Consider the following 25150-nt stretch of genomic DNA (forward strand, 5'->3'; position numbering starts at 1 on the left):
GGGTGCCCCCACCGTGCCCTCACAGTGCCCCCACCGTGCCCCCACCGTGCCCCCACCGTGCCCCCACCGTGCCCCCACCGTGCCCTCACAGTGCCCCCACCGTGCCCCCACCGTGCCCCCACCGTGCCCTCACAGTGCCCTCACAGTGCCCCCACCGTGCCCTCACAGTGCCCCCACCGTGCCCCCACCGTGCCCCCACCGTGCCCTCACAGTGCCCCCACCGTGCCCCCACCGTGCCCCCACCGTGCCCTCACAGTGCCCTCACAGTGCCCCCACCGTGCCCCCACCGTGCCCCCACCGTGCCCCCACCGTGCCCTCACGGTGCCCTCACCGTGCCCCCACCGTGCCCCCACCGTGCCCCCACCGTGCCCCCACCGTGCCCCCATGATCGCTGAGCTGCGTTTGCGGCCGTGGGAACAAGGAGCTGGCGCAGTCAGGATGGCTCACAGGAGTCGACACATTCCTGATCTCTGTCCCAACTGGACAGCAGGCTTTGTGTCTCTTGCAAGGCCGTTACTTAAAAAAAAAAAAATCTTAATTCAAGTTTACCGCCAAATGAACACAACCGAATTGCAATAAAACGCTTGATTTCCAGTCTTCCCCCAGCAGTGCAGACAATAGACTTGCCTGGTAAAGAAAGCAAAAAATGTAAACGTCCTGTGTTTCCCCCCAGTGTCCCAGGCCGCCCAGCCCAGCAAGGCCAGGCCGGAGCTGACCCGACAGGTGACCGTCCAGCGCAGGGAGAAGGACTTCGAGGGCATGCTGGAGTACTACAAGGAGGATGAAGCTTTGCTGGTCAAAACCCTCATCACAGGTACGGCCCGGTCGCACGCTAGCAGGCGACGCTGCCTCCGCTGCCTCAGCTGCCTCCGCTGCCCCCGCTGCCCCCGCTGCCCCCGCTGCCTCCGCTGCCTCCGCTGCCTCGTCTCTCTGAGGGGAAAGGCCCTTTTCGGGGGTTCAAAAATCCAGTGGTGTTTTTATATTTATGTTGAATTCATGTTTTTATTTGAAAAAGGAGGAAACGACGGAATGGTTTAACGTGTTTTTGAGCTTTTCGTTGTTTAGGAATGTTGGTTGTTCGATGTGGTTTTTAAAGTCAAATGGATTCAGTGTGTTTCTCGTGTCACGGTGACCTAATGCAGTGTGTGTCGTTTCAGACATGAGGCCACACACAGTCTCGGCCACCGTCCCATGCCTGCCCGCCTACATCCTGTTCATGTGCATCCGCCACGCAGACTACATCAACGACGACCAGAAGGTCCACTCTCTGCTCACCAGCTCTATCAACGCCATCAAGAAAGTCCTCAAGGTAAACAGCAAGCTCCCCTTCTCTCAGCACCTGTCCTAGAGACCCACACACCTGTCCTAGACCCACACACCTGTCCTAGACCCACACACCTGTCCTAGACCCACACACCTGTCCTAGAGACTCACACACCTGTCCTAGAGACCCACACACCTGTCCTAGAGACTCACACACCTGTCCTAGAGACCCACACACCTGTCCTAGAGACCCACACACCTGTCCTAGAGACTCACACACCTGTCCTAGAGACCCACACACCTGTCCTAGAGACCCCCACACCTGTACTAGAGACCCACACACCTGTCCTAGAGACCCACACACCTGTCCTAGACCCACACACCTGTCCTAGAGACTCACACACCTGTCCTAGAGACCCACACACCTGTCCTAGAGACCCACACACCTGTCCTAGAGACCCACACACCTGTCCTAGAGCCACACACTTGTCCTAGAGCCACACACACCTGTCCTAGAGCCACACACTTGTCCTAGAGCCACACACACCTGTCCTAGAGACTCACACACCTGTCCTAGAGACCCACACACCTGTCCTAGAGACTCACACACCTGTCCTAGAGACCCACACACCTGTCCTAGAGACTCACACACCTGTCCTAGACCCACACACCTGTCCTGGAGACTCACACACCTGTCCTAGAGACCCACACACCTGTCCTAGAGACCCACACACCTGTCCTAGAGACCCACACACCTGTCCTAGAGCCACACACCTGTCCTAGAGACCCACACACCTGTCCTAGAGACCCACACACCTGTCCTAGAGACCCACACACCTGTCCTAGACCCACACACCTGTCCTAGAGACCCACACACCTGTCCTAGACCCACACACCTGTCCTAGAGACCCACACACCTGTCCTGGACCCACACACCTGTCCTGGACCCACACACCTGTCCTAGAGACCCACAAACCTGTCCTAGAGACCCACACACCTGTCCTAGACCCACACACCTGTCCTAGAGACCCACACACCTGTCCTGGACCCACACACCTGTCCTTGACCCACACACCTGTCCTAGAGACCCACACACCTGTCCTGGACCCACACACCTGTCCTAGAGACCCACACACCTGTCCTGGACCCACACACCTGTCCTAGAGACCCACACACCTGTCCTGGACCCACACACCTGTCCTGGACCCCCACACCTGTCCTGGACCCACACACCTGTCCTAGACCCACACACCTGTCCCAGAGACCCACACACCTGTCCTAGAGACCCACACACCTGTCCTAGAGCCACACACTTGTCCTAGAGCCACACACCTGTCCTAGAGCCACACACCTGTCCTAGAGACCCACACACCTGTCCTAGAGACCCACACACCTGTCCTAGACCCACACACCTGTCCTAGAGACCCACACACCTGTCCTAGACCCACACACCTGTCCTAGAGACCCACACACCTGTCCTGGACCCACACACCTGTCCTGGACCCACACACCTGTCCTAGAGACCCACACACCTGTCCTGGACCCACACACCTGTCCTAGACCCCCACACCTGTCCTGGACCCACACACCTGTCCTAGACCCCCACACCTGTCCCAGAGACCCACACACCTGTCCTAGAGACCCACACACCTGTCCTAGAGACCCCCACACCTGTAATAGAGACCCACACACCTGTCCTAGAGACCCACACACCTGTCCTAGAGACCCACACACCTGTCCTAGAGACCCACACACCTGTCCTAGAGACTCACACACCTGTCCTGGACCCACACACCTGTCCTAGAGACCCACACACCTGTCCTAGAGACCCACACACCTGTCCTAGAGACCCACACACCTGTCCTAGAGACTCACACACCTGTCCTAGAGACCCACACACCTGTCCTAGACCCACACACCTGTCCTAGAGACCCACACACCTGTCCTGGACCCACACACCTGTCCTAGAGACCCACACACCTGTCCTAGAGACCCACACACCTGTCCTGGACCCACACACCTGTCCTAGAGACCCACACACCTGTCCTAGACCCACACACCTGTCCTAGAGACCCACACACCTGTCCTGGAGACTCACACACCTGTCCTAGAGACCCACACACCTGTCCTAGAGACCCACACACCTGTCCTGGACCCACACACCTGTCCTAGAGACCCACACACCTGTCCTAGAGACCCACACACCTGTCCTGGACCCACACACCAGACGTGCACTGCTGTTTACAACTCTTCCTTTCCTCCGCAGAAAAACAACGAAGATTTTGAGATGACCTCGTTCTGGCTGGCCAACACCAGCCGTCTGCTCCACTGTCTGAAGCAGTACAGTGGGGACGAGGTGAGACCTCGCTCCCTCACACAACCACACACAGAACCCAGCCCCTTTAACACTGTAGGGCCCTGCTGCAACACACCTGATTCAAATGAATGGGTCGTTATCCAGCTCTGCAGAAGCCTGCTTATGACCATTCATTTGAATCAGGTGTGTTAGAGCAGGGAAACACCCCGGGGAGTACAGGCAGGACAGGGGGTACCTGAGGACCAGGGTTCGGAACCACTGCTCTAGGGGATGGGTATAAGGCTCAGTCGTTAGAGAAATTTGACTGAAGATCAAGAGGTCCCAGGTTCAGATCTTCATGTCGTATTTGATAAAATAGTCTCCTATATGGATACTTTGTTATTACAGTATTCAACCGCAAAGACTGAACCTGCTGTACTTATAATCAAATGATCTGACCTCAACCCCTGGATATCTTTCGATCCAAAACGAGCGATAAACGACAGATAAGGGCCACGCCCGTTCACCCCTTGTACAGCATTCCTACCGTGATTAAAAACCTCTCCCTTCTTCCCGGTGTGTTCCCCAGGCGTTCATGACCCAGAACACGGGCAAGCAGAACGAGCACTGCCTGAAGAACTTCGACCTGGCAGAGTACCGGCAGGTGTTGAGCGATCTCTCCATCCAGATCTACCAGCAGCTCATCAAAGTGGCGGAGAAAGTCATGCAGCCCATGATAGGTGAGGGGGCGGAGTCATGCAGCCCATGATGGGTGAGGGGGCGGAGTCATGCAGCCCATGATAGGTGAGGGGGCGGAGTCATGCAGCCCATGATAGGTGAGGGGGCGGAGTCATGCAGCCCATGATAGGTGAGGGGGCGGAGAAAGTCATGCAGCCCATGATAGGTGAGGGGGCGGAATCATGTAGCCCATGATAGGTAAGGTGACGGAGTCATGCAGCCCATGATAGGTGAGGGTCTGGCGGCTGCCATATGCTGATGTTTTCGGCATCCTGCGGAACAAAGTCTGCATCTTGAGAATGGGCCGGAATGTGTCATGTTTGGTTTAGTACCAGGTCAAGGTAGATGGTAAGATGCTCTTACGCAGGCGTGCAGCTGTAGAGATGTGCTGAATGCCTGCGCTGTTGTCCCCTTCTGTCAGAAAGCAATTCTACCTCCACACTATGAAAGAACTCAAAACATATATATATTATGAAAAGGAATACATTGTGCACATCCTAATAATATGACCCTTCTACCTACAACCCCCCCCCCCACACACACACCCCTGCCCCGCAGTGTCGGCCATGTTGGAAAGCGAGAGCATCCCGAGCCTGGCGGGGGTGAAGCCCATGGGCTACCGGAACCGCTCGTCCAGCATGGACTGTGACGCCGATGGCCCGGGCAGCTACACTCTGGAGGCCCTGATCCGGCAGCTGGGCCAGTTCTACGGCACCATGGGCGAGCACGGCCTGGACCCTGAGATCGCAGGACAGGTGCTACGCCAGCTGTTCTACTCCGTCAACGCCGTCACCCTCAACAACCTGCTGCTGAGGAAGGACGTGTGTTCCTGGAGTACCGGCATGCAGCTCAGGTGCTCACACACACACACACATGCAGCTCAGATGCTCACACACACACACACACACATGCAGCTCAGGTGCTCACACACACACACACATGCAGCTCAGATGCTCACACACACACACACACATGCAGCTCAGGTGTTCACACACACACACACACACACACACACACACACACACATGCAGCTCAGGTGCTCATACATACACACACACACATACATACACACACACACATACACACACACACACACACACACACACATGCAGCTCAGGTGTTCATACACACATGCAGCTCAGGTGTTCATACACACACACACATGCAGCTCAGGTGTTCATACACACATGCAGCTCAGGTGCTCATACACACACACACACATGCAGCTCAGGTGCTCACACACACACACACACACACACACACACACACACACACGTACACACACACACAGCTCAGGTGCTCACACACACACACACACACACACATACAGCTCAGGTGCTCACACACACATACACACACACACACACACACACATACACAAACATGCATCTCAGGTGCTCACACACACACATTTATCCTCTTCAGTTCAGCTTGATTAGATACGGACAGGGGAACATCCGCTCTGTTCTGTTAAATGTATCAATACTGACACGGGAGCACTTGTGTTCAGTTTATTAACTGAACACAAGTAACTTTATTAGTAACAGACACAGGAACATTTATTCCATTCTGTTAACTTTATGAGATACTAACCCGGGAACAATTATTCCATTCAATGGACTTTACCAGATACAGACATAGGAACACTTGTTTTGTTCAATTAACTTTATTAGACACACACTTTCAGTGGTGATTAGGTATTCACACTGAGCAGGTTCTGTTGAGCTTAGATACTGACAACCTACACAGGAACACTTTTTTTTAACATTTCAATTAACTTTATTAATCCAATGGAGCTCGGGGCACAGTACCCACACACACACGAGACATTACGTAATTGGTCGCCGTTGTTAGAGCATGCGTGACTGTGATTGGCCAGGTACAACATCAGTCAGATGGAGGAGTGGCTTCGGGGGAAGAACCTGCAGCAGTGTGGGGCCGTGGTTACCATGGAGCCCATCATCCAGGCCGCCCAGCTGCTGCAGGTGAAGAAGAAGACGTCTCAGGACGCTGAGGCCATCTGCTCCCTGTGCACCTCTCTGAGCATGCAGCAGGTACAGGGAAACAGCTCACCAGCACGTTAGGCTGCACAGAGTGGAGAAAAATCTCTATATAACAGCATGTTAGGTTGCACAGAATGGAGAAACATCTCTATATAACAGCAAGTTAGGTTGCACAGAGTGGAGAAACATATCTATATAACTGCATGTTAGGTTGCACAGAATGGAGAAACATCTCTATATAACAGCATGTTAGGTTGCACAGAATGGAGAAACATCTCTATATAACTGCATGTTAGGTTGCACAGAATGGAGAAACATCTCTATATAACTGCATGTTAGGTTGCACAGAATGGAGAAACATCTCTATATAACAGCATGTTAGGTTGCACAGAATGGAGAAAAATCTCTATATAACAGCATGTTAGGTTGCACAGAGTGGAGAAACATCTTAACAGACCAGCAAGTTAGGTTCCACGTGTTCCCAGTTGTAGAAGTAGTGAAGTTCTAACGACCTCGTGAAGATGCGCTGACGTGTGTTCCCTTTGCTCCGAACAGATCGTGAAAATCCTCAACCTCTACACGCCGCTCAACGAGTTTGAGGAGAGGGTCACCGTGGCCTTCATCCGCAACATTCAGGTAGCGTCTCCTCGTCCATCAGCAAGACGTCACTCGGAACCCTCTCCGGAGCCTTTTGGCTCCGCCTCAAAGCGCCGACCCCACCAGCTTACCTGTCGTGTGTTTCTGCCCTCAGAACCGCCTGCAGGAGAGGAACGACCACCCTCAGCTCCTGGTGGACACCAAGCACACCTTCCCAGTCCTGTTCCCCTACACCCCCTCCGCCCTCAGCCTGGAGACCCTGCACATGCCTGCCTCCCTCAACCTGGACTTCCTGAATCGAGTCTGAGGCTTCGGTTGGGCCCGTCTGAGGCCTGGTTGTTAACAGAGAGGAGGAGAGCCCTCAGCGCTGCCCTGCTGTTCACCTAAAACTGCAGAAAGCGCCAGAACTCAAGGACTTACTGGACGGTTGAGAGCTTTCTCTTCGCCCTACAGTGAAAGGCATTCAGGTCCTATTTGGTGTGAATTGAGCACAGTTTCCTTAGATGGGTAAACCCTTGCGCCTGGCCCATGACGGGACACTGCTCCTGGGTCTTCCTCTTGGGGAGCCTTGTCATATATCACCGTCTGTGTGAAGTACACAGGCACGTTCATTTGATGTACAGAGAGTGCCAACATTTAGACTCTAAGCCTTTTTGTTTATCGTTTTTTTTTAACCACTTCATAAAACTCCAAAAAGGATCTTTGTAAATGGATGCTCGTATCCATCCCCAGTTTGCCAAAAGCATTTTAGGGTGTCTTCTACGTCCTCAGCCGTTGTGTTCAGTCTGGTTTTGCTCCTCCACAAGATCATGTTCTCCGTGCCTCCCTGACCTCAGATCACCGGACGCCACAGAGGGAGGCAGCGCTGCAATGCAGTGTCTCCGTCAGTGAGACACTGCACGCCCCTGTGTGCCCCCCGTGCACGCCCGCCGTGCACGCCCCTGTGTGTGCCCCCCCGTGCACGCCCCTGTGTGTGCCCCCCCGTGCACGCCCCTGTGTGCCCCCCGTGCACGCCCGCCGTGCACGCCCCTGTGTGTGCCCCCACAGCTGTCCCCTCTCCCCGGTGTTGTTAGATCTCCTCCTCGGTCTCCCGAGGAGCTGGAACGCTCTGGAACGCTCTGGAACGCTCTGGAACGCTCTGGAACGCTCTGGAACGCTCTGGAACGCTCTGGAACGCTCTGGAACGCTCTGGAACGCTCTGGCGTTGAGGAGCACACGGCGTCTCTCCACGGCGCTCCCGAGACAGCCAGACCCTTTTCTTCTTCTTTCTCCTCCCCGTGTCTGACTCACCGTAGCATCTCTGAATACTGAGGACAGACAGTGCTAATCTGCCGTTCTGTGATGGACAGGGGGAAGTGTGTGTGTGTGTGTGTGGAGAGGAAGTGATGCAGAGTAGAGAGAGAGAGAGAGAACCTGATGAAGGGTGAAAGAGGGGGGTTTAACACGGTAAAGGTCCTTTCAGGTGAGTCCTGCAGGACACAGGAAGTGAAAGCGAGAGATCATTTGACGGTAGGTGTGACAAGGGAAAAATTGAAAGTGACACGAAAGAGAAAGGAAAAACTAACCAGACAGCCGATGATGCCTGGGGATGAGCGAGAGGGGCTGATGACTTTAAAGCCTGGCAGCTTGAATCGTCTGTGATACAATTGAGATTGAGATGCGTTTGACAGACTCCTGAGTGCCTGTGCTGTGTCTCTTGGGTTCAATTCCCGGCACTGGTGCCCTGGTGAAGTGCAAAGACCTGATGTAACATCGATGTGGATGAAAGGTGGAACTGTCATTCTTGATAATACCAGTGAGCAAGACTGCCACAATATACAAATCTGGAATAAATATAATAAGTATAATAACTAGATTAAATATCTCGTCGTCTCTTTGTTACTAAACTGTCGTGGAGGCTTCTTGTAAAACCAGAGAATTGTCTCATCTTTTATTGTTAAGAATGAATCAACATCATTATTTTACAGTCGCAAGCCAGTCTGGAAATTGCCCTTCCACCTAAAATGCCAATACAAGGGTTATGTATTTAGTTGGAACTGTGTTTGGTTATATTTAGTTAAGAAATATGATTAGTTTTTTTATTTGCTGTTGTCTTTTCAAACCACAGTTGAGGTTGTATTGTCACAACACGTGCAGAAACACAATTTGAGCGCGACTCCTTACCGTGTCCTGGGATGTGTACAGGACCATACGCTTGCGTAACAGACAGGTTTGGGAGGTTTTCCTGTACGTGTGCCTTTGACTGCCCTCTGCTGTCTGTTTTAAAGAACTGTTGTGGATTCTGCGACTGGAAGTTGTTATTGCAGTCTCCTGCAGAATGCTCCTTAAATTCTGCAGGGGTACTAGTACAAACAATGTGTACCAATCACACACTCAGAGTTACGCTTCTGTAAAGGGGTGCGGCCGAATGTGACACCTCACCCGTGACCTCATCCGTGTGATACGTTGTTAACATTTTATTTTGAAGGCTCAATCTTGTCTGTTTCAGTCAGTGCACCAACTGTTGTTCAGGACCTGGCCTGAGCCTGTGCATTTAAAGGTTTCTGTTCATCAAAACTGAGATGTTGACTCTAGTTGGGGACTTTGCTTTCCACCTTGACTTCAAAGTTTGGATAATCGTGTTCTACAGTATACCAATGTTTTCAATTTGAATTCAATGTAAAGAAGTTTTCCTCTTCTCAAATCTTGACAAACTAAATACAAAACCTGTGTTGTTTTATGTATACAGTTACATGATTATGATTATGTTCTGTAATATCAGTTTGGTGACATGCACAGTAAATGCTTGACATATTGCTGAATGACACATGTAGTAGAGATAATAATGTGTTCATACATTTAAAGGAATATATTTTACATGATATATTAAAAGACAAAAGATGGTCAAAACCAATAACATGTTTTGTAAGACCAGGCTGGTTATACTGTCTCTGATACCAACTTTGGAATTCATATATTAACATACCACTATTTGCCACAGGGTGGAAAAGAAGATGGTGTTCTTTTGAAAAAAAAATTACCTTGCATATCTGTCTTTAATAACGTTTATCAAAAGTTTAATGTTGGGGAGAAAAAATAGAAATTATTTGATACAAATTTTAAGTCGGGCTATGTATAAAATTACACTTCAGTGTATCATTCAAGTGTGATTGATACACACATTTGGGGTTGTTTGTTTTGTGTGTGTGTGCGGCAGGCCAGCGTTTCCATCCCTGTCACCCGGGTGAGGTTGTGACAGTCTGAAGACAGACCACAGTGACCAGGCTGGTGTGATGTGGCATTGCCTCAATGCCACAGAAAGGGAACTAAGGGTTCTCTGTCAATGGCCTTTGGTGGGTTTTATTAAACACACTATGTCAGTCAGTCATGGAGGAATAGTCACACAAACAGACTCCCGCCCCCCCCCCCCACCACACACACACAGACACACACACACAGACACACAGACACACACAGACACACACAGACACACACAGACACACACAGACACACACAGACACACACACACACACAGTCACACACACAGACACAGACACACACACACAGACACACACACACAGACACACACACACACAGACACACACACACACACACACACAGACACACAGACACACACACAGACACACAGACACACACACACACACACAGATTATGTGAACAGAGCCCAGGGTTCTTTCCCATACTATAGGTAGTGTACTTTTGGCTGTATGTTGTATGTTGTGTGTGTGTGTGTGTGTGTGTGGCTGAGCAGATGCGTCAGAGGCAGTCCGTGTCCGTGGTTACCCTGCTCTTTCAGGTGGAAGCTCTTCTCAGAAACAGCGGAGCGATTAGGCAACTTAGCGATGTTGTTTCTGTTCGATTAGACAAGTCTAAAATCCCCACACTCTTTCCACGGCCGTGCTGTTGGGGAGAATGATCACCGGGGGCTACCAGTTGCTCATACTGTGGTTGGTGACTTGCGTAGGTAAATTTCACTGTGCGATTAAAATGTGTTTAACCCTCGTGCTGCCTTCGGGTCACATGACCCAAAGGTTCATAACGAACCATTGTTGTGTTTACCCAATTTTACCCAATACAAAAACAAATAAAAATAATTTTCTTTTAACCATTCCAATGTGGGGGGTCTGAGACAGCCCGACAATTAAAAGAAAATGCTTCACTTTGTTTTTGTATGAGGTAAATTTGTCGCAATACGACGGTGGGTCACAATGACTGATGGGTCAGAATGACCCGAAGATAACACAAGGGTTAAAAGGCCCTTGTCAAGTTTGACAAGCATCGCTGTCTTTCTGACTCACCCTCTTAGATTCTGTCTCTGTCTCTCTCTTCCTCTCTGTGTGTCTCTCTGTGTGTGTGTGTCTCTCTCATATTTGCTACATCCTAATATCCACCTGACACTGAAGGGAAAAGGATGTGGTGACAACACCAGTCATGTCAGAACACACAGAGTGTCAATAACTCTGCCTGTTTGCACCATTGTGCAATAAACATTTTTTTTTTACATATCACCAGCTCTATCTTCCGTGCAAGTGTTGCCTCATGTTAGCGCTGGTATTTTGATTGTCTGGAGTGCAACCTGAGGTAGTAAAACAATCGACAAGCACAGGAAGCAAGCGTAAAGTGGAGAGATTCATGTGGCTGTTGGAGAGGAGAGGTTCAAAGACATCTTTATTTTGGTGTGGCTTCACTGAGAATGAGCCCTGGTAAAGGATGAGACCTTGTGTAGGATTATTTCTCATGAGTAGTAGGGTGAAGTGCCTTGCCCAAGGACACAACGTCATTTTGGCACGGACAAGCAACCTTCGGATTACTAGCCCAATTCCCTAACCGCTCAGCCACCTGACTCCCTAAAGACACGTTCAGAAACGGACGGCCTCAAAATCCATCCACACTTCCCCTCCGCCACCCACCCCCGCATCCTCAGCCCCAATCCAGGCACCGAAGCGCAGCCACAGTTGAGGATCCAGACCGTCGGCAACAAGACGAGACAACGAACGCCAAGCATTGCAGGAGAGAGAGATGCATGTTGCGAAACCACAGCCAGATGATGTTTTGCAAAGAAAGAAGGGAGGGAGAGAGGAGGTGCGGGGGGACTCTGGCATGCGGTTTGGTGGTGGTGCTGGCGGGGGGGTGGGGGGGGGGGGGGGGCGCTGTGCTTCATGCTATCCTGGCTTCACACACTACAGCGGTGTGCTGAGGGGTGACCTTTAACCCCTGGCTCTCATCCCTCTTCCCCAGCGCACAGTTCTTGAGCCGTGGGTCAAAGACGGCTGTGTTCTTCGTCTACGGAGGCCTACATCAGCTTTGAGAAGAGTTGTGGAAATTGCCCCCCCCCCTCCCTTTATTTACCTTGGTTGTTTTTCTCACATCTTTCCCTCTTTGCTAGAAACCCACAAGTTAAACCACAGCTGCCACCCACGTCACCCGAAGTAGCGCGCTCCCAACTTCCAGCCCAACTCCACCCACATGTACTCCCCGATACACATTCTCACGCTTGTTGCACCCCCCACCCTCCACCCCCATCCCCCACAACTCTTGTTCAGATGATATCTCTCTCACTCTCCAAGTCTTCAAACATTTTAAACAATATGGATTTTGTTTTACCCTTGATATGGTCACAGGAACTATCCTACACTGTGTGTTTCAGTATGTATATATATTTGTTTTGATCTCAGATGGTCAGTAACTGAATTCTTCAACTATATTTGATCAATTTACTCACTAGTCTGCTCTGTATAAGCCTTTTGGATTTTGATGAAAAGATAAATATAAGTATATTTAAATCCAGATCGGGAAGAAATTGAAAAACCACTGCACCTTTTTCTTTCATTAAAAAAAAAGAAAGTTCAGAAGCACAATTTTGAGTGAGAAACAGAAGGGTAAAATTCTCAATTTTAAAAAAAAAGGTGCAGTGGTCTCTTTTTTCCAGAGCTGTATATTTCAAAATGTAAGTCAATATCAGCCTCTAACAAGCACCTGTCTGACCAGCTGTGTCAAGACTTTCTTCAGTAATGAGGAATCAGATCATTGACAATCTTTTACCAGCTGACACACAACCACATTTACTACTATGACAGTTAACCACAGCTGCCCATAAAGTCATAAATATAGGTCAATATTATTTACTCTACCTATTTACAATTTCTCTGATTCAGTGACAGAATATGGGCTGTTTTAAACTTCTTGCTCACCAGTTTGATTGTTTTGAATCACTGGTTAGTAAAGATGTTGAAGAAAGAATGTAACTTTAAGAGGCAGACCTTCTCATAGATATTCTTCCCTCTTAGAACTGGTGTCTTTTCAGAATGAAACTCTAACCCTAAAGATGTTGGGGGTAAAGCAACTAGAGATGACTCTGAAAGTGGCACAACTCAAATGGAACGTTAAAACAATAGCTGATGATTCAGAGAATCGAGAGTAAACTACGAGTTGGAATTCAAAAATAAAACTTGACATCAAGTGTTAACAGATATGAACGATCACAGCATATGGCTCAACTGCACGTTTCACACGCGTGTGTGTAGTTCAAGCGTGGATAGGGTTAAAGCTCGGTTAGACCCAATCCGGCCTCATTGAGTACAAACCAGTTCACTTGAATAGACAGGAAGTGGTTTGTAGGTAACTGGTTTGTTTTTCTCAGGCTTGTTAGTTGTCAGCGATAAGACGCACGTCTGTCCCATGTTGTAGAAGGACTCGATGCTGAGTTGAGTGTATCCACGGCGGTTGAGAGGCCCAGTTAAAAGCCATCTTGGCTTACGAACCTTAGAGTATCACCCAAACCCATGACCCTTGTCTTTGAGCCCCTTTCTGTATTCCAACCCACCTAATCAAGCCTTCCAACCAAGCCTAACAAACCAAGGACCCTCAACCTATTGGGTACAGGACATGTACAATGTTGACAATTGCTCCCAACTTCACCACAAGATACAAACCGAAGCCCTCATTTTCACACATCTCTCCCTCACTGCAAACCCGCCTGTGGTATGTTAGCTGGCTGTATGATTAGACACAGGAGGGAGATAACATACAAATGCAATGCCATCACAGACTAGAAGGCCGTGACCGCAGGGGAATCATGGAAGACGGCCCTTGAGGGACTGGAGGGATCTCTGGGCAGGCTGGTCCTTGAAGAATATCTCACATGTTCATCAAAGGTCAGCATGGTAAGGGTAAACAACCATTGTGTTAGGGTAAGAATCTCTGTTCCTTTCAAGAAGGTAATTTACTGAAAGATAGAAACTGACCATGTGTACTCAATTCAGAAGTCATTTAAAAGTTTGGTCTTAATAATACTTCTCTTAGTGATGAATAGCAAGTCAGCTATACAACAACAACAAAGTTTCTAACCCTGCCCCTCCTCCTCTCATTTCATTTCATTACATTTCCTCTCCTCTCTCTAACACTCCCTCTTCCTCTCTCTCTCTCTCTCTCTCTCTCTCACTCTGACACTCCCTCTTCCTCTCTCTCTCACTCTGACACTCCCTCTTCCTCTCTCTCTCTCTCTCTCTCTCTCTCTCTCTCTCTCTCTCTGACACTCCCTCTTCCTCTCTCTCTCTCTCTCTCTCTCACTCTCTCTGACACTCCCTCTTCCTCTCTCCACCCTCTCTCTCTGATAGACACTGAGAGTTCACAGCTGAGGCAGCCCAGTATTGAATGCCTCATGTGTGTGTGTGTGTGTGCATGTGCCCCCCCACCTCCCTCTGGAGCATCCAACAACAGAACCTCTGTGTGTGTGTGTTGATGAGGGGAAATGGCCCAGATCTGGTGGATAGCTCTACTCCTGGTCCCGACCACAACTCTGGCCCAGAGTGGGGATCCAGATGATGATGATGGTGGTGAGCAAAACTAATCTCTTCACTCTACAGGCTGTAACAAGACTACTAGCCCTAGTTCCACAGAAGACACTAGTTACACAGAAGATATTAGTGCGAGGTACACAGTATATCTGTGATGCCTCTGACATGGACTCTGTTTGTCGGAAGTGTCATAATTAAATGAGGATGAAGTTTGAGTTAAGAAAAGATGTCCAGAATCACGTGTTTGTGTTTTCTAATTTCATCCAACCTTTTCCTCATTCATCTCCTCTCTCCCACAGAAACAAGTCTTACCTGTTCCTCTGACATCAGCATACACTTGAACCACCTCACCTGCCTCCTGAGTGACGAGGAAGAGGTGGAAGTCTTGACTCTCTGGTAATGTCAGTGTATATGGGAGTCAGGTGGCTGAGCGGTTAGGGAATTGGGCTAGTAATCAGAAGGTTGCTGGTTCGATTCCCAGCTGTGCCAAATTACGTTGTGTCCTTGGGCAAGGCACTTCACCCTACTTGCCTTGGGAATGTCCCTGTACTTACTGTAAGTCGCTCTGGATAAGAGCGTCTGCTAAATGACTGAATGAATGTAATGTAATGTATTCGTTTAATTCAAGAGACGCTTTTATCCGAGGGGGTGGTGGTGGGGGGTGAACCAATACCTCGACCTCTTACTATACCACTGAGCTACACCCATCCACAATGTTTACACTTGGGCTGACCCCATAAGTTTCCCAAGATCCCACCCTGTTATTTCAGGTCAATCATTCTTTAGGGATGAAGATATTGTATTCTGTAACTATGTAAGGGGTCTGACAAGAATTGATGTTGACAGTGAGTGTTTTATTTGCAGCAACTTCAGCGAACCTAGAAGCCAAAAGAAGACCTGTTTAGAGGGAAACAGAGCTGGGAAAGATGTCACATTTTCGAATTTGGAAATGTTGACCCTGTACAACCTCACCTACCGATTAAAGGGAGGACGTGAAACAATGCAACAAATCGACTTAAAAAAAATAGGTAAAAATAATAATAATAAAAAGATTTGACCTACAGTATTATGATTTCTTCCAAGTCGATGACTCCACGCTCTGTGCATTTGTGTCACAAAAGCTTTATGTTTGTGATGCGATCCGTGCTTGTGTGTGTTTTGGTTGCAGTGAAACCCAGGACACCGTGGGTGGTGAAAACCACGTATGTACCAGGCTCAGACAGTCATCTGATACAGATCGGAACGCCGTACAAGAACGATTACCTCAGTCACAAACTGCAGTTTGAGTTAGAAATCTGGAGTGCCGACAGTCCTCCCCGGGTATGTCACCATCACACATGCGTTATTAACACACAGGTTCTGGTGTTACATAAGTTTTTAACAGGGTAAATTAAACAGTGAAGAACCATGGACTTTTACCTCAATATACTCTGGTTGGGAACTTGACTCTCCCAAGCTGTGCTGAAGCAGCCTTGTTACTGCTGGGCAAGGAATTAGAAAAGTGTCAATTGAAGACATTATCTCTAGTGTATCTGAGTCAGGCTGGTATGTAGAGTAGAATTTTGTTTTGTTCCCAGATGGGCAATTTGTTTACATTTACATTTAGTCATTTAGCAGACGCTCTTGTCCAGAGCGACTTACTGTAAGTACAGGGACATTCTCCCCGACGCAAGTAGGGTGAAGTGCCTTGCCCAAGGACACAACGTCATTTTGCACGAACCAACAACCTTCTGATTAATAGCCCGACTCCCTAACCGCTCAGCCATCTGACCCCCCAGATTGCAATTTGTTGTGCAGCAGTAACAACTATACAAACAATAATAGCACACAATATCACAACACATACACAATATCACCATACACACACAACAACCGTACAATTTCACGCTTAATCACAATAAACACACAGTGTCACAATTCACATACAATACACACACAACATCAAAAACAGAAGTAAAATAGTTTCTTCTTGTGTTGTGCTCAGACCCTGACCATCTCGTATCAGGACTATACCATCGAAGGGGAGTACCTTGAGAAGAACACACTGTATCACATCAAAGTTCGGGCCAAACCTAGGGGCGATTACTTCAAAGGCTTCTGGAGTGAATGGAGCCCCTTTGTCAGTTTCTCTACCTACAGAGGTAGGACCCAGGCACGACCCGACCCTGCATCACATGACACATCACATGACCCACATGACATCACATGACGAAACACGATGTGACACATGCACTGAGAAGTTTGGGGGCTTGGGGGAGAGAAACTCCCCAGAAAGAGACAGAGGTGTGTTTAACCTTTTAAGGAGTGAGTTATTTTTCCAAAACGGAAGCTAGCTAGTTTTAGTTAACTTCCGTTACCTAGCAACCTAGCATAATACTCGTAGCAATGCTACTACCTGCTAGTGTTACTTGTTAGCCTCCTAATTGTAAATTTTGAAGCCATACTATAGCGTTTGTCATATAGTTTTTGTCTATCGGAAAATAGTCGGTTGGAATGTTCAGAATCACATATGTGTGACGCTACTCCTGGGGGCTGGAATTTTTTTGTTGTTTCAAAGGGAGTCCAGACTGAAGCAGTGTGACTGCATGTGATCTCCAGCTCTGTTCCTGGAGAGATGTAGCCTCCTGTGGGTTTTGCCACTCTAACCCCAGTTTTAACTGATTCAACACATCAACCAGCTAACTGTTAGAATCAGGTGTGCTATCGGTTTGGTGCCACAACAAAAAGAAAACGTACAGGAAGACTTCATTAACAGGGCTGAAGACTAGAGGTCCCAGAGTAAAGATGTGATCACTACTGCTTTCTAACATGCTCTCGTTTCTCTCTCCCCCCCCCCCCACCCCTCTTCACCCCAACCCAGAGGACTTGTGGTGGGATCAGCCAGTACTGATGTACAGTCTGTCCCTGGCCTTGGTAGTCTTGCTGCTCTTAACCATGACTGCTGTTTTTTTCTGGAGGAAACGGTGAGTCGGAAACGCTCTCCTCCCTCACAGGTCTTGTTACTGTCGTGAAAGTCTGCAAGTGCTGGACGTGTGTTTGTGTGTTATTTGTGCCTCTACCCAGGATCAAGTCCCTCATCTGGCCAAGCATCCCACACCCTAAGCACACTCTGGTGCACCTGTACCATCCAAGCAAAGTAAGTTATATACAGAGGACATAACAGATATACAAGGGAATCATTATTATTAGGGATTAACAGACATGCAGGGGACTAACTATTATATAAGGGAATAATTAATATACAGGGGAGTAATTCACAGGGAACTAATATACAGGGATAATTCCCATAAAGAGGACTAAGTCCGATACTGGGCACTAGCATAGACTAACTCATATACAGGGGAGTATCTAATAAAGGGTTGTTTGACCTTTGACCCCCTTCTGACCCCACAGCACCCCCCAGTGAGCTTCAACCCCGAGATGTTCAGCGACCTCTCTGTCCGCCTGGTGCAGAAGGTCGAAGGCCACATCCAAAGTCTCCCTGAGCTCTCGACAGACGGCAGCTCAGGCACTGGAGCGTCAGAGGCCACTCTGTTGAGCAGCGCGGCCTCAAACGAGTGCTCCGAGACGGAGAGCGAGGCCCCGTCCATGGGGCTCCTAGATCAGGGCAGTGGGCCGGACACAACGCAGACCGACACGGATGCTGGCAATGGAGACGGGGTTCCTGACACGGTTGAGGTGAGTGGACGAGGCAAGGAGGAGGCCTACGTCACCATGTCCAGTTTCTATCAGGTTAAACTACAGGAAGCCAAGTAAAAAAAGGTAGAAATTTAACACATCGCGTAATCTCAAATCAGCGATATTGGGACCTGTGTGGGACCTCAAGAAGATACCTTTTTCTGTGCTCACCAAGGATCTCTTAGCACATTCCTCTCATACATAGTGGTATTTCGGAGCCACATTCATGCACTTACCGTCTCCGTTATTCTGCTTGTCTGGGGTTTCTGTTGGTGGTTACTGAGAACAGAGACAAGGGTGTCCTGAAAACGTCACACACTGCCTCCCTCTTATCTATTACTTTGCACTCAACGCCACAGAAAGTCAATACACAACAGAGTGGAGACACACTTAATCATCACTGCTGCTTTAAGCATCATTACACAAATTTCACCCTGACAACTGCAATATCAGTTTAGAATGTACTATTCACTTGGTCAGCGCAGCACAATTCCTGATCCAAATATGTAATCTTAATGTTAGACACATGTAATGTTAAGTGGGGTTTTTTGTGATTATTTTGGCATATCGTGCATTGTTGTGTTACTGTGTTAATATCGGATGTATTTTTCTATTCTGTTTTGTACTATGTTTAAATACATATTACTTTTTTATTTTCTTATGTTCAACATGTCTTTAAGACTTTAGCATTAGGCAACGTGTTTCTATCTTTATGATTAATGGATGATTAATGGTGGACTTTTTTGCATAGTGTACTTTTAATACAGCATCTTGATATATTTAAGATGTTGCTTTAGTCTGAAAATGTAACAGGATTACTTTGTTGTTTTGCATTTTATTATTGCATCTTCAAACTAATAAACGCATAGCTTAATGCTCATTTCAAGCAACAAAAGGTTATTTGGCGCTACAGTATCACTGGATGTTTCTGTGTCATTATAAATAAACACATTTCAAAGCAAAAAACAATAAAGAAAATCATAGACCACCAGTGTTTAAGAACAACATCTTATTCTTGAAAACACCAGCCCCCCCGCCCCCCAATTAATAGACTCAGTACATCCAGTTTCATTGGAAATAAAAACGTTCATGATCATCTGCATACAATTTAGAAATGAAAAAAAAGTTAACATCAACATAATTTCTTCAAGGAAACATAAAGAAGCTGAACTGAAAACAAGGAGGATGTGCAGGAAAGTCTTCCTCTCCTCAAAGTCCCCATGCGTTCCTCATCATGAGGATGAAGTACACGTCGTTATCTATGGAGGCACTGACTCCGCAGTAATAGTTCAGGAACTCCTCTTTGGTGACCTGCAGAGGAGGAGGAAGTGACACGGGAAAGGAGGAGGAAGTGACACGGGGAGAGAAGGAAGTGACATGAGAAGAGGAGGAGGAAGTGACACGTGGGAGAGGAGGAGGAAGTGACACGTGGGAGAGGAGGAGGAAATGACACGGGGAGAGGAGGAGGAAATTACACAGGGAGAGGAGGAGACAAAGAGAGAGAACTGACTGTAGGTACCAACATCAGACAGACACCCCACACAACCACAGGCAGATAGCAGCACAAACAGCAACATTCAAGAATGGCAGAGGTAAGAGGAAAATAAAAAACCCACTCTGATCTTTTACCCGTGTTTCTCAGTACCAGTCCCAAAGTCAGCAAGAGCAAGGAAACATGACATAAAGGGCAAACTCCCACTAAACTCTATTAAGCAGTTGCTATAAATGTTAGTGACGGCATTGGAGAGGTCAAATCAGTGACATTATATAAGAGAGAAAGAATCATACTGGTGCTTCCTGGAGCCACTGGACAACAGCGCCATCTACTGGCTGGCGGAGAAGCGCAGCTACACCGTCCACAAACGACTACTTGAATTGAAAGAACGGTTTGGAAAAAGAGAGACTACCATACTATTTTATTGAGGGAAAGAAGAGTAAGAAGGCATATTTTTGCTGTATATTAGGATTGAAAGGTCTTTGTTTACCCTGATGCCTCAGGGAGACTTTAGTTAAAGTTTCCAGGCATTTTTCATCATCACAATAAAGTAGACGTCTGTATCGATGGAAGCGCTCACACCTGCATAGTAATTCATAAACTCCTCCTGGGTGACCTAGTGTATTGAGAAAGCATTATCAACATAAACACAAGGTGAGGAAGCTGTTAAATGACAATGTATTTTCACACCTCTAAGATAAGTTAGCAGAAAAGAGAGAGTAGACATTACATTTAGTAGAAGCTCTTATCCAGAGCGACTTACAGTAAGTACAGGGACATCCCCCCCCCCCCTTGAGGCAAGTAGGGTGAAGTGCCTTGCCCAGGGACACAATGTCATTTTACACGGCCAGGAATCGAACCGGCAACCTTCTGATTGGTAGCCCGATTCCCTAACCGCTCAGCCATCTGACCAATATGTTAAATGACAAGCCGGCGACTGAGAAGGTGCACCACGGAAGTCATGAGTACACGAGAATTCATTTGACTAATTATTTGCATAGCTCCCAGGGGGAGCGAAGGCATTTACTCATCGGATATCTGATCAAACAAAGCTAACCATGAAATGAAACGTAGCAAACCACGATGCAAATGTGTGGGTTACCTTTCCATCTTTGTCATATGGAGAGTCGAAGCTGTCCAGGAATGTGCGGAACACCTGATCTTCAGTCCACTCGCCGTTCTGATATTTGGGGTGATGTTTGGGGTTGTAAACCCCCTTCAGGTCCTCCACGGTGATCACCCCGTCGCCAGTCTTGTCCAGCTTTCTGAAGGCCTGCATGATCACCTCCTTCCTGGCGTTAGACATCGGAGGCTGTAAACAGAGAGCGCGGCAGAACAGGAATAGTAACAGGCAAATAGGAGAACTCTTGCACCTTCTCCAACCCGAGAACCCTATCACGTTGAAACCGGGTTCAGAATGGAGACTCGTTCAATAATCGACAGTTATAATGATAAAAAGCACAAAAGAAAAGTCCCCCATCTCAGACGTTTACCCTGAGAGTGAGGAGAAATTCATCAAAGTCGATCAAGCCGCTTCCGTCTCGGTCGAATTGCTGGAAGAGATTCATGGCCTCCGCTTTCTCCATTAAGACGCCGTAGTCATTCAAACCCTTAATGAATTCCTTCAGATCCAATGTGCGGCTGTTGTCATCGTCCATTATTTTGAAAGTTCTTACAAAACAACACAATCAAGAATCGTCAAAATTATACACTGGGGTTACCTTTCTTAGGTTAAGTAGTTAGGTAGTCAGGCTTAGCCTACATATTGAACTTTCAAACAAAAGAAGTGAACCAATTTATTGATTATTTTGTCGTGTAATAACCTACAAGCTACTGACAACACTGTAGGATATAATTTTCTGTCAGACTCTTAAATGTAGCTTTTCAACAGGGTATTGTACACCTAGAGACTAAGTCCCTCAAAATGTTAAAAATAGAAAATAAAGTACAGCTCTCTCTCTTTTCTGCTAACTTATCTTAGATGTGTGAAAAGACATTGTCATTGAACAGCTTCAGTTCACCTGCCCAGGCCTTTAATTCCAGCAGAGCCTCGAGAGAGGCATTGTAGTCGTAGTCGCTCTACCGGGTCTGAGCAAGAAGACAGTTGCTTTTTGGCATTCATGGCCATCTCTCGATCATGTCGTGACGTTCCTGCCATCACTACAAACAGATTATGAGTGAAGTTAAATTCAGAGGAAGTAAAGGGCACGTTCTTACTATTAGTATTCGCATTGACGCTAATGACAATAAGTGACTAGGTAGACTACAGTATAGTACAGTACAGTACAATACCACTCGGAGCGTATCTGAACCTTGACAGTTGGCTAATGAGCTAGGCTTACGTCAAAGTAGGCTAACCTAGCCTAACAGGTGACTTTAGGTATAAAATAATAATAATATATCATGGGCGTGTTGTACTGTACCTTGACAGTTGGCTAATGACCTAGCTAAGCTTGAGCGTATACTAGTGAGACACTAGCTAGTACTCTACTATTACTAGAGTTACCAGCATATATTTCGTAACAGTAGGCTAACCATACACATCAAGTTTGAAGCAGGTATGAAAATACATGTGCAGGAAACTTACCTTATGATATTACAGAAGGAAACAAGAATAGGTCAATGCTGGGGTTGGTAATAAACACTTCCTCTCCAAACGGCGACATCTGCCCCTCCCCAAGCGTTTACCGTTTCCATAGAGATGCGATGTTCTCGCCCTGGGTTGTTTGGTGAGATCTCCAGTTTTACTTGCAGAGGAAAGTTGCTCTCCGCACTCCGGACACGGAATCACACTAAAGAGTACATTCCTTAAAATATTAAAAGGAAACAGACACGCAAACATTAGCCAAATGACGTTGTGTCCTTGGGAAAAGCACTTCACCCTACTTGCCTCGGGGGAATGTACTTACTGTAAGTCGCTCTGGATAAGAGCGTCTGCTAAATGACTAAATGTAAATGTGCACCTGTCAACACTCCCGTTTTCCCCGAGTCTCCCGTATTTCACACCCATCTCCCACCGCCCCCTCCCGTTTTGTTATTTCTCCCGTGAAACTCCCGTAATTTGTATGGCCCAACCCTCGTTATATGAATCCTGCTACTTACAAATATAATTCTGGATGTAAGAAACCCTAAGCCATACTCATGCATGTAAACACACAATGTTAATGAAATGTACAATGTTAAATACATGAAATAGGGCCTACATGTTTTTGTTACATGTTCCACAGCTACATCACATGATGCACCACAGTGTTTCCTTTATGTAGCCTAATATAACATTTGTTACAATAAAAATAAATAAAAATAAACATGAGTAAGTCCCATTATTAATACCATATAATATTTTTTATTAATAATTATTTATTTATTTATGAGTATTTAGCCTGCCTCTGCATCCTCTGTCTCTGATCTGGTGTTCAGCCCCCCCATACTTCTTTACTTTAACTTGAGTGAAAAAGTGTAGTCAGCACTTCAACTTCGCCGTGAGACTCACGCATTTCAACCATTTCTCACGCAACACCTTGTATTTCTCACGTTGAGAAGTTAAAGGGATAACTTGTCCCGCTATAGGCGCAGGCATACGGAGGTATGTTTTAGAGACACTGACTGTCTCCCCACCTTCAAGAAAAGGCTAAAGACGCACTTGTTACGGGAGTACACTTACGAATGATTTGCTGGACCTGATGTTAGTTTCCTCCAGGAAAACAATGACTCTTATTGAGGGACTTGCTCTTGTTGGCTAGTTGTAACTGATTTAACTTATTGTACTCGCTTTGAATTATATTATTGTTGCTTGCTTTCCTACAGGTACACTCTTGCACTTTTGAGGCATGTTGTTTAATTGTAACTTGTTTAACTACATGCTCTTATGGTTCTTCCCATTGGCACATGTTTTGCCTACCCACAATGTTTTCTCGTCGTTTATGATCATTGACCTATGCACTTTTTTGTAAAGCTCTCTCCTGGAAGTCGCTTTGGATAAAAGCGTCTGCTAAATGAATACATGTAAGTTTTCTGCCGAGTTGAACAGCAGAACAGGAAGTGACATCTGAAGACACAACAGTTAGAGAACATGATTAGACAGTTCTAGTTAATTCCGACCTAAAGTCTATACGGACGCAAATAAAATGGCTATTGTTAATCTCTGCAACACAACATTAAACCGTTGATTATGCATGAGTTTAGCGCACCAGATAAACATACAATTGATCAATTTATCAATTTAACAACCTACACTTACATACAAATTCTAATTGTCCTTATAGACTTACTTTATAACTTCTTCTTAAGGTAATCCAACTGGACTTGTAACTGGTCTCTCTCCATAGTCGTAATTACTTTCGTTAAAAGTTTTACGTTTTCGTTCTCTGTTGTCTGTTAAGGAATGAGAAAGACAGAAAGATGCATATGACTTCATAGGTACCCTCTTTTCAAACAAGTTTTTTTAAAGTGTTAACCTTGACGTCTGTTAAGAATTAAACAAAAAACGAAAAAAGATTCTACTTAATGTTACATTGTCAACAACAACAAAATAATCAATGTACCGGTACGTGTTGTTCTTGTTGGGAAAAAAACATTCACAAGAACAAGAGCAAGAATTGTAATTTATTTTAGAGGATACTCACAGATGACTCCCAGTGCTATGATCCCAGCCAGTAGGAGAGCACACAGCAGCCCCAGACACACTGCTGCAGCTCTCTACGATGAACTCAAAGGAACAACTGAAAACCACAAGGTTCATGTTTTGCTCTTAAAAAACACAGATGCAGTTGATTCTTTTAGGGACAAACATTTTTTGGGGGGAATAACAATAATAATACATGTTATGTCCACCAGTGACTAACCTGTATGTACTATACTGTGGGCTACTTTTCTGTGATAGTTGGATGGTCACAAAGAAATCTTAGACATCTAATCTCATAGCATACACTGTCAAATCAGTTCTCGATGAATCCATGCAATACGTGAACAAAAACGTGCTTACATGCAGATATTATTAACAATTAAACATTAACAATGTTTGGTAATAGGTAGTAGATTCACATTTAGAAGATTAATAAAAAAAATATTGTGACACTTGGAACACAATTTATTGTTATTCATATTATTAGAAAAAGTACAGATAATATTAAGTACAGGTTTTATGAATTTATTGTAAGGCCTATTGAGTTCAAAATTGTGTCTGGGGAATTTTGAAACAGCTTTGTAATGACCCATAAAGAGTAGTAAATGTAAGGAGTATTGAAAAACATGGGATGTGAAAACAAGTATGGTTTGTGTGTGT

At 46.7% G+C, this 25150-nt stretch overlaps 3 protein-coding genes across 4 annotated transcripts in view; 2 read left to right on the forward strand and 1 right to left on the reverse strand.

The window, feature by feature from the left end:
• The window catches only part of myo5b (myosin VB), a 38004-nt gene extending 27480 nt beyond the window's left edge, over positions 1 to 10524 (forward strand). Inside the window, 8 exon segments of the mRNA XM_062478235.1 lie at positions 674 to 814; positions 1158 to 1309; positions 3530 to 3619; positions 4149 to 4299; positions 4856 to 5150; positions 6177 to 6351; positions 6856 to 6936; positions 7052 to 10524. Of these exon segments, the coding sequence (XP_062334219.1) occupies positions 674 to 814; positions 1158 to 1309; positions 3530 to 3619; positions 4149 to 4299; positions 4856 to 5150; positions 6177 to 6351; positions 6856 to 6936; positions 7052 to 7204 (1238 nt within the window). The 3' untranslated portion in view covers positions 7205 to 10524.
• Positions 10525 to 14545: 4021 nt separating this feature from the next.
• Positions 14546 to 19251, forward strand: il7r (interleukin 7 receptor). Its single transcript, XM_062478508.1, has 8 exons — positions 14546 to 14732; positions 14993 to 15089; positions 15558 to 15721; positions 15862 to 16013; positions 16678 to 16834; positions 17554 to 17656; positions 17757 to 17829; positions 18087 to 19251. Exons 1-8 carry the CDS (start codon positions 14648 to 14650, stop codon positions 18447 to 18449), a joined length of 1194 nt encoding a protein of 397 aa, XP_062334492.1. The 5' UTR covers positions 14546 to 14647; the 3' UTR covers positions 18450 to 19251.
• Positions 19095 to 22590, reverse strand: capslb (calcyphosine-like b). Of its 2 annotated transcripts, XM_062478510.1 has the most exons (6): positions 22454 to 22590; positions 21888 to 22026; positions 21360 to 21537; positions 20969 to 21178; positions 20357 to 20482; positions 19095 to 19682 (listed from the first exon to the last, which is right to left on the reverse strand). In XM_062478510.1, the coding sequence occupies exons 2-5, from the start codon at positions 22022 to 22024 to the stop codon at positions 20381 to 20383; spliced, it is 627 nt and encodes a 208-aa protein (XP_062334494.1). In that variant the 5' UTR covers positions 22025 to 22026; positions 22454 to 22590; the 3' UTR covers positions 19095 to 19682; positions 20357 to 20380. The 2 variants fall into 2 exon arrangements, with proteins under 2 accessions (XP_062334494.1, XP_062334493.1); XM_062478509.1 differs by lacking the exon at positions 20357 to 20482 and having other exon boundaries at positions 22454 to 22589.
• Positions 22591 to 25150: the final 2560 nt, after the last annotated feature.

Source organism: Osmerus eperlanus, chromosome 14 (assembly GCF_963692335.1).
Source record: "Osmerus eperlanus chromosome 14, fOsmEpe2.1, whole genome shotgun sequence".
NCBI classification, from domain to species: domain Eukaryota; kingdom Metazoa; phylum Chordata; class Actinopteri; order Osmeriformes; family Osmeridae; genus Osmerus; species Osmerus eperlanus.

Coding starts and splice junctions, on each gene's coding strand:
- capslb (XM_062478510.1), bottom strand. CDS start 22,024: ATGGCAGGAACGTCACGACATGATCGAGAGATGGCCATGAATGCCAAA. Junction 21,179..21,359: donor AATTTCTCCTCACTCTCAGG/GTAAACGTCTGA, acceptor CTCTGTTTACAG/CCTCCGATGTCTAACGCCAG. Junction 20,483..20,968: donor CATATGACAAAGATGGAAAG/GTAACCCACACA, acceptor TCAATACACTAG/GTCACCCAGGAGGAGTTTAT.
- il7r (XM_062478508.1), top strand. CDS start 14,648: ATGGCCCAGATCTGGTGGATAGCTCTACTCCTGGTCCCGACCACAACT. Junction 15,722..15,861: donor AATCGACTTAAAAAAAATAG/GTAAAAATAATA, acceptor TTTTGGTTGCAG/TGAAACCCAGGACACCGTGG. Junction 17,830..18,086: donor ACCTGTACCATCCAAGCAAA/GTAAGTTATATA, acceptor CTGACCCCACAG/CACCCCCCAGTGAGCTTCAA.